The sequence below is a fragment of the Triticum aestivum genome, chromosome 1D, assembly GCF_018294505.1.
Source record: "Triticum aestivum cultivar Chinese Spring chromosome 1D, IWGSC CS RefSeq v2.1, whole genome shotgun sequence".
In the NCBI taxonomy this organism is placed as follows: domain Eukaryota; kingdom Viridiplantae; phylum Streptophyta; class Magnoliopsida; order Poales; family Poaceae; genus Triticum; species Triticum aestivum.
In genome coordinates this window covers 7500087-7509619 of record NC_057796.1, presented here as the reverse complement: position 1 = coordinate 7509619, position 9533 = coordinate 7500087, and the positions used below count along the sequence as shown (strand labels likewise).

At 42.7% G+C, this 9533-nt stretch overlaps 1 protein-coding gene across 1 annotated transcript; it reads right to left on the bottom strand.

Moving 5' to 3' along the window:
• Window positions 1–737: 737 nt before the first annotated feature.
• On the bottom strand, window positions 738–5412 carry LOC123162332 (wall-associated receptor kinase 2-like). Its single transcript, XM_044580129.1, has 5 exons — window positions 5335–5412; window positions 4427–5231; window positions 3898–4023; window positions 2333–2494; window positions 738–1891 (listed from the first exon to the last, which is right to left on the bottom strand). Exons 1-5 carry the CDS (start codon window positions 5410–5412, stop codon window positions 903–905), a joined length of 2160 nt encoding a protein of 719 aa, XP_044436064.1. The 3' UTR covers window positions 738–902.
• Between the last annotated feature and the right edge of the window lie 4121 nt (window positions 5413–9533).

Sequence of the window (9533 nt, the reverse complement as noted above, 5' to 3'; positions counted from 1 at the left end):
GAAAACGGCGAAAGAGATCTTGGGGCGGCAACACGGCTGGGACCCTGTGACCAGGTGGCGGCCTTGTAGTTTTGTGCTTTAATTATGCTGTTGTTTCTAACGGAGTTGTTAGTATAAATCCTGGACTGCACTCGTGGGGACTAAAATTCATTTTATGTCTCGAGCTGCTAATCCAATTAACGTTCTCTTTGTACTGAAGATTTCATTGCAATATGATCTTCAAACTTGGATCCTCATGTTGATATATTTTGACCACCTTCTCCGGTGGTAGTTACAATATTAATGTCATTCATTTACTAGGTTATATTCATTTAAGTTGCCAGATTATAATAATTTAGCTATCATAAACTCGCACTCGACCTCAAGGGCGTATGAGTAGGACGTCGACAACAGCTACACATAGAAAAAGCTAGTATGGTTCCTAGTACACCAAGCAAAACTAAAGTCATCGCAAGCTTATATGGGTACACAAAGAAAAACTAGTATGGCTCCCTTGGAAAATTAGACGAGGTTGCAATTCAACAACGACTGTGTGGGTAGACGACGTACTAGATTTTCACTCGACTATTCTGTTTTGTATTGAATCATAGAAGGCAGGTGTCTCTGCGAAATAAAAAACCATTACATACTGTACTAGTGATGTACCTAACCCAGATATTGTTATGGAAGATGATGTTTCGTAATGATCACATTGAGCTCTGCAGGAGCAAGATTAAATCCCTATTACAATATAGTTAAATCAGAAAATCAATCCATATATTTGGTCATATGAAATGTAAAGTTACTCACTATAGTAGTACAAATTTCTTGGAACAAGAAATACAACAAAGGTTGACACTGATAGCTACCTATCTTATTCAACTTAACATACATGCCGTTGAAACTCTGATCCGTAAACAAACCTAAGGATTACGGGACCTATGCAACATGAGAAGGCGCCCTGCAACATCTGTCATTGATGGTCTTTGATCTGCATCAAGGTTAAGACACTCAAGAGCAATCTCTGCCAACTTGTTAAGAAATCCCAAATCTCCTGTTGTTGCAATTTCCTTATCAAAAAGCTCAGTCATGCTCTTCCCTTTTTGTTGACATTCTAGGAAGCTCCTCACTAGGCTATTATTTTCAGAATGAGTGGCGCTCTTCCTGCTAATGAGCTCTAAGATGACAACACCGAAACTATAGACATCACTTTTGTCGGTCAATCGACCTGATTGTAGGTACACTGGATCCATATAAGACATGTCGCCTATGATGTTTGCAGTGTGGTACTTACCTTTTGCAAGCAACCTCGATATCCCAAAATCTGCAATCTTCGGGGAAAAGTTCTCATCAAGGAGTATGTTTGCTGGTTTAACATCACCATGAAGGATTTTATTATGGATTTGTGAGTGCATATAAGCTAGACCTTGTGCCGACTCTTCAAGAATACTTAGACGTACATCCAAGTCTAGAATCTCCTCGTTGTCTGCACTATGAAGATTGTCCTCCAAGCTTCCTTTGGGGATGAATTCATAGACTAGCATGGGGTTATCCACTTCGAGGCAACAACCTAAAAGCCTTACAATATTCTTGTGGCTGACTTGAGACAGGATGATGACTTCATTTGGAAATTGCTCCTTCTCTAGCACACTACGACCATTTGGTTTCTTTACTGCGACTGTAGCTCCATCAACAACACCCTTGTACACTTCGCCGAAGCCACCTTTACCAATTAGATTGCTACTCTTTAAAATTGGTTTGAGATTGTCCCTTGTGTAAATCTTAATAGTTCTAGCTTTCTCTAATGTAAGCCCACCATTCTTTCGGTAAAAATCTCTGGCCTTCTGCTTCTCTTTGCGAAGAACAAAAAAGAATGCCAGAAATGCCAAGACAAGAATGCCACCTGTTGCACCTACATGGACAAAGAAACATGCTTAAATATTGTAATAATCAAAGTTTATGGTCATTAATTAGTTTGCCATCAAACGTAACTAGTGTAATAATCAAACTTAATTTTTAAGTTTACACTTGGTATGAAGTGCAAGCAAATATTTTAAAATGTGTAGCAAGATACTTACAAATTGAATGTAACCGTTCAATTAGGTATCCTAATATATACTATAAGATTGAGGATTGTCTTTTTGTTCATCGGGTAGTTTAAATTGCCTTAAATCCTTGTGACTTGACTTGTGAGTCTCAAACAATACGAATACATATTAGAGATAGTTGCAAGAATAATTTAACTAGCTCTGTGTATGTATTTTGGGGCGACTGAGAAAGAACAATTTACATAACTAAATTAGCACAAGCGATGGCATGAAAGTAACACATGTAGTAGGCGTATGATGTTTACCTATGGAGATTTGTGCTGCAAGTGGGAACTGTTGAGTACATGGTTCTGTTCTTGGGTCATGGCTCCGATAACCTGCAGGACATTCGCATCCGTACCATCCTTGGGTGTCCTTGCACACACCGTAGCAAGGATACTTGGCTGGATCTGCACATTCATCTATATCTGTGTCCCGGCCGCAAATTCACAAAATGAATATTATTTAGAACATTGGTCTAGAAAAAACATAGTTTTGTATGTTTTCATCTACCAAGGCTTTTTCAGTCTCAATTGATTTAGAAAATGTGTGATTTCAATTCAATGAAGAAAAATTTAACTATATATGTGGAAACAAATATACAAATTGCATATTCACCAAACATTGAGATTGTAATCAACCACCACTGCTAGTGAGGGCGATGCTAGAAGTCAACAATGACACCACTTTACGACCAGTCAGGTTTTTTTAAGCAAACTATCAGTCAGGTGACCTGTTAGTGGTGAGTCTTTTGTCCTCTCCATGATGTCCCTCACTCATCTGCCGCTTAGATCGGCCCGTTAGTGGTCATATTTCACCACTAAGAGCATGTTTAACAGATGCCCAATATCTAACAATATTTAGATAGAGTTGGGCAAAAGACACGCTTCAACAGATCTCCAATGCTCAATATTGTTTGGGACGCCCCAAATACATTGAGCTTCTTCCAATACTCTCCCAAATAACGTGAGGCCCATATGTCAGTTGCTAACTCTATCACCCGACGCTGCCTGTGCCAACGTTGTTGCCCACCACGGCACCACCGCCTTCGCCGGCCACCGGACAACAGCGTTGTTGCCGCCTTCAAAGCCCACCGCAATCGTCGTAGTTGCCGCCACCACCCCAGAGAGAGAGAGAGAGAGAGAGAGAGAGAGAGAGAGAGAGAGAGAGAGAGAGAGAGAGAGTTGGATTTGTGAAAACCCCATCTCCACAAATGGGTCTATGCCAGGTTGGGTGGAGATGGGGTTATTAGGGATTTGCGAAAGCATCCATCCCAATAACCAAAAAACAGTTATTTGAAAGCCCCAACAAGTGATTACTGGGGTTGTTTTATTGAGGATTTGGAGATGCTCCGCCCAAATTAGCCACCAGCCAGTGATGACCACCATGCACGCCCTTACAGCATCACCAACAGTTTCCCTTCCCTGTAACTATTATTGTTTAGGGGGAGTTAGGCCAAAAAAGTGCTCCAACAGTTTCCATGAAACTTAAAAGAAAAATTAGGGGACCCGTATGATCAGCCCAACTCCCGTTCCATCTAGGGGAGATGATGCTTCCGGCCGAGCGGCGCTACTAGGATCGCCGATGATGGACTCCGCAGACCCTACCGCCCCTCTGGGCCAGCCATCGAGCCCGCTGCCCGCCCAACTGATCCTCACGGCTCAGGCTGTCTGCCACTTCCCCTCCTCGACGTGCCTCACGCGGCCAGTTGTTCATCGCCACGCCACCGTGCTGCCCGTCTTGCCTCAGCCCACCGCCGGTCACCTCACCGGGCTATGAGCCTATGACACTGCCCCGGCCATCTAGCCCACGGCTAACCCTGCTGCCTTACCCGCCTCGCCCCGCTGCGGGGCAGTCCGGGCCAGCTTGATGGTTATCCAGCTGAGCTCAAAGGACCTTGCTGCAATTACAGTTTTGGTTTGCACCGGCTCGAGGCTGTTTTTCTTATTTTGAGGACCTAAATGTAATTAACTATTTACTTTTGTATGCTAGTTAAGAAAGAAATAGGAAGGAAAAACATATTTTACCTGAAAGATGTTTACGGGTCCTGCTAAAGCCCATAAAACCATATTTTTAGGGGGAGTTTTTTTACAGGTCTTGTTCCCTTATAACTCCGTGGTCCTTGTCTTCCTTCCAAACCTTACCCTCCTGCGGCCGGCCGCTATTCTTCCTTCCGTTGTCCCCTACCTAAACCTACCTTCTGCCGCCGATCCATTGCTCGTATCTACCTTCTTTGCTGTGACAGGCGAGGGCCGTTTGGCCTCTTCACCAATCCGATGCCAGGGTGACAGTCTCCCGAGTGCCATGGCGCCCTCTTAAATAAATAAAATCGTAGTCAGACTAAAAGCACGGAAACTTACTGGTGCATCCGTCGACGACGTAAGCGTTGCCCTCGTAGCCTTTGGAGCACTTGCAGTTGTAGCCAGGTCCATTGGTCGAGTTGACGCAGCCACTGTGGGCGCTGGCGCAGGCGTCCTGACCTGTCTTGGCCGCTTGCTTGCATGATAGTATGTCGTCGGAGATGGAATCGTTTACGCGAATGGCCCAGTCCAGCCACACCGGCATGGTCCGGTTTGTGTTCATCTTGAGGTCGGACCGCTGGAAGGTGTAGTTGTTCCTGTCAACGAGGAAGGCGTAGTCGCACGGGCTGTAGTCCATCATGGCGGAGTGGTCGTACTCGTGGAAGTTGAAGTAGTTGTCAGTGAGCCCCGGCGGGATGTTGACGTGGCAGCACCCGACGCCATCGCAGAGGCCGTCCTGCGCGCTCGCCGAGTTGTTGCAGAAGGATATGCATCCAGTCTCGTAGGCATACTTGTAATTGCTGCCCTTGGTTGGTTTGCTGGCTGCGTAGCCCATGGTGTTGCAGCCGATGACGACGAGCATGTTGTGCGTGTTGGAGATACGGTAGACGCCGTCATTGTTCATCGTCGTCTCTCCATAGTCCCAGTTGTTGTAGGTGTCGATTGGGTCGGAGGCGTTGTAGCACTCCCACCCGATGGGAAGCATCACCTGCGACTCGTCTGGATCCAGAGACAGCTTGAGCACCCGGAGGGATGTGCCGGCGAGCACAGGGCCGCCATTTATGCACTCGATCTCGAAGCCCTTGCGGAAGCAGCCGGCGCCGATGCCGAAGGGGTAGGGGATATCAACGCCGCCGCAGCTCGGCTGACACCCACGAGTGGTCGCGGTGGTAGCTGCTGTTGCAGCTGCCGCTGCCCCAAAGAGCAGCAGCAACATTAATGGCGTCCACAGTCTCAGCATTGCTGACCGTATGTTGGTTTTCGGGCAAGAGTAGCGAGTGTTTTATAAGTAGCCAACCCTCTAAAAGGATGCGCCACATCTCCATCTCCAGCGAAACAATAGTCAATAACATGACAAAAGTTTCTCAAGGAACTGTGGCAAATAAAAGACAAGGGGTGCGACTCATGACCATGCTACGTCCTTCAATGTACCATCATCCACAAATCACAAATACCGTTCAGACATATATATGATCTTTTTTTACAGCTAATATATCCCATCAAATACGATAATGTAGCCGTTACATCGTACATGACACACGATAATGTGTACACACTAACTTGACTTATCATGTGTACACGCTAACTTGACTGCTCAATTATTGCAGTTGTTGTGTGTGTGCAAATGACTTGCACTACTCCTTGACCGTGATTGCAACCCAAACGAATTAATGCGTTTGGAGCCACACTTTCCATGTCAAGACAAGCACGGATTTAGCCTCATGGCAATAGTGCCTCTGCCTGACTCCATCCTCTATTAAATTATCACTTACAACAATTCAAATTCTTTATCATCACCCATAAATCAAATATTGGCTGTATACACCATATATTTAATATATCCCATCAAATGGGTTGTGCTATCTTATTTTCTATTGAAATAAAAAGGCAATAATATAGCCATTACAACATACATGACATATACAAGTCTGTCATGATTATGCGTAAACACTTCACTTCTCAAAGTACCGCGGATGCTGCGTATGCACCATATGCAAGTTACATTATGAAATGACCTCCACTCCTGCTTAACCCTGGTTGTAACCCAAACTAATTAATGCAGCTGGAGCCACACTTTATCAATCTCAGGATGTTGTGCCAACTCAGTATTTCGAAGGTTCTCATAGGGATAGAGTCTGAGTGCGTGTGTTCATAGAGTTGAGTGTATGTACATGTATACGAGCACCTGCATTTGTACTCTGTTTTTTTTTTAAGATCAGATCTATCATAAAGATTCACCAGAAGTACAAAACACCTCAAACATAATAAAAATTACATCGAGGTCATTGGACCACCGAACAACAATTGCTTATCATAATAAAAAACCTAGAGCTAGCCATTCGTTCCATGTCAAGACAAAAGTCTGCCTTTGGTCTCATTGCAACGACGTCTCCCTACGTTCGTCCTCTATTGAATTATTGCTTACGAAAATTTGATTTGTTTACTTTCATGCATTTCACAAAGAAAACAAAATTACACATTCCACCCTAAACTTTATCTGAAGTATTCAGTGTTCATATCAGCACACAAAAACTCATCCAAGAGAATGTTTATCATAAAAGGATCAGCAAGCTCAAGGCATGTTGATGCCTACAGAATGAAAGACACAATAATATGACAAATTTTTTGCAAGAAACTGTGGCAAAGAAAAGTCAATGGCTAGATCAAACTCTTCATCAAGGAGTGGCCCCACTATCTTGACCATGAAACGTCCAACCAGATCCACAAATCACAAATATCATTGATATACATGGTCTCTTTTTATAGATAATGTATCCCATCAAATAGGATAATGTAACCATTACATCGTACATGACACAAGCATGTTCGTCATGATAATGTGTACACACTTAACTGCTCAATTATTGCAGTTTGTTGCCTATGTACAATATACAAGTTCCATTTTCAAATGACTCACACTCCTCCATGACCTCAATTGCATCCCAAACTAATTAATGCGCCTGGAGCCAGATTTTCCATGTCAAAGCAAGCACAGATTTGGCCTGATTGCAATAATGCCTTTGCCTACGTCCATCTTCTATTAAATTATCACTTATGATAACTCCAACTTTTGTCATCATTCACAATCATATATCGGTAGTATACAACATAGATTTATGCTAGTATATCCCGTCGAATGGGTTGATCCATCTTCTTTTTTCCATTCAAATAAAAATGTAATAATATAGCCACTACAACATACATGGTACAAACATGTTCGTCACGATTATGCGTACACACTTAACTGCTCAAAGTATCGTGGCTGTTGTGTGCATGTCAAAGTGAGGAATAGTTATTCTTCACCCCCCCCCCCTGTATTTTACCATCAATGCACTGTAATTTTACGTTTCATAAATTTTTGACTTATTCCTGACGTAAAAAGAGACCGTAAAAAAATATTATATGTTACGTAAAATTACAAACGTAAAAACATAGTGTAAAATGTACATAAACTGCAAATTTTCTTGTCTGCATGATGGACCTCTTACGACCTATATTTTTATTTTTTATGCCAAATTTTACGTAGTGAATCAATAGGAATGTAACTATTTGTATTCCAAATATAATTTAATTATGACGTGATCGTAAGATTACCTCGGATGAAGAATAATTTATGCTGCACCCTGAGTGATGAATAGTATCACTATATATATATATATATATATATATATATATATATATGTATGTATATGTATATACCTATATATATGTATGTATATATATATATATATATACATATAAAAGAATTAAAGCTACTAAGCTAGGGCTGCTCCCATGCATTTGAAGTACTTGGTGTGAGTGCATACCAAGCTGACACGTGGCAGTTTTTTATTTAGTTCCCTACTGAATTGTTTCTTTGGTGTTTGCTACCGTTGCTCCCATGCATTTGAAGTACTTCGTGTGAGTGCGTACCAAGCTAACACAGTACAACACATATGCTTAGTTCCACAAACCCATATGAGCTGACATGTGTTGGATACTGAGCTGGTACAATATCTTGAGACTGAAAAAGTCACAACTGACGTCTTCGTAATCCACATGAACGTCTTCTGCCACTGAACGAATATCACTAGAGTCTAAAATAAACTCAGGAACATGCGAGCACCGTTGGCAACACACTACAACACGTATGCTCAGTTCCACAAACCCATATGAGCTAAGCCCACACGGTACAACACGTATGCTCAGTTCCACAGACCCATATGAGCTGACATGTGTTGGCTTTTAATTTAGGTCACTACTGGTTTTTCCACAAACCCATATATGGTTGACATATGAGCTGACATGTGTCAACACCTATGAGCCGGTCTCTCCTACCGGGATCATTTTGGGTAATGACCAACATTGACTCTCCTCTTCGCCAATCAATCAAATCAAAACTATATTACACATCACTCTCATCTTCGCCAATCAATCAATCCAAACTATATTACACATACTTACTGCAACTCTTCATGCGGGGCTCTTATCACTTATTATCGATTGTTAGCGGATGCCCCAGATGGAGATGTCAAGTTTTTACCACTGTGCCGGTTCACTGGACATTGCAAAGTTCCCTGTGTACATCCCTTGATGTTGCGTAAGTTTGGTGGGACTGCTTTGAAAGACTTGGCAATCTGTTCAAAGCTAAGGGTGCATATCCTTATTTCAGTGAACTGAAAGCACTGCGTGATGGACTGGATGGCCTCGCTTCTCTTCAGCATCAGGTAAACTTCCAATCCCTTGACATCTATACTTCCTGTACAACTGCACTGCGTTGTCCATCAGCCCGTGCAAATTCATTCACTACATTTCAGGAAACCCGTGATCATTTCCAATTGCTTCTGCGATCTGGCCGCTTTTCTCTCTATGCTCCCTCCACCAGGGCAATAATTCTTTTTGTACAGTACGCGATGGCCTTTGTGTGCCATTTTCATTTTGTGAAATCCCATGATGCTTTGCTGCTATTGTCTTTCGTATGGAACAACCCAACAACAATATGGCTGCAAGCTCTGAAACTTTGTGTTAATGGTTTGTCCTCGTGCATCAGTGTAGGACGAATGTGGAGACGAGAAGTGTCAACGGAACGTATCAAACACTCGTTGCTGTCTGCCCTCGTCACTGCAGCGGTCATCCACCTCCGACGACCCGTAAGCAAACACCGGTCGAGCCGCCGTCTCCCTCCACCCGCGGCCGGCGTTGGCCGCCATGTCCTCGTCACCCCCAGCCCTTGTAATCGCCTCGCTGATAAGCCACCGCCCATTCACATAGGTACGTCTTCTCCCCCCTTTTTTGGGGATTTGCTTAAAAATTTATATTGTAATCAAACCTACAATAAAAAGAACTAAAAATATTTATGTTTTCAACAAAATATTTACACACATAGGAAAATGTTTCCTTTTAAATAATGCTTAACTTCTTAAATAAAGCATTAAAAATGTTCATGTATATTATAATTTTAGTCCGA

Coding starts and splice junctions, on each gene's coding strand:
- LOC123162332 (XM_044580129.1), bottom strand. CDS start 5,412: ATGGAGATGTGGCGCATCCTTTTAGAGGGTTGGCTACTTATAAAACAC. Junction 2,495..3,897: donor CCCGCAGCGGGGCGAGGCGG/GTAAGGCAGCAG, acceptor GCCGGGACACAG/ATATAGATGAATGTGCAGAT. Junction 1,892..2,332: donor TGCAGCACAAATCTCCATAG/GTAAACATCATA, acceptor TTGTCCATGTAG/GTGCAACAGGTGGCATTCTT.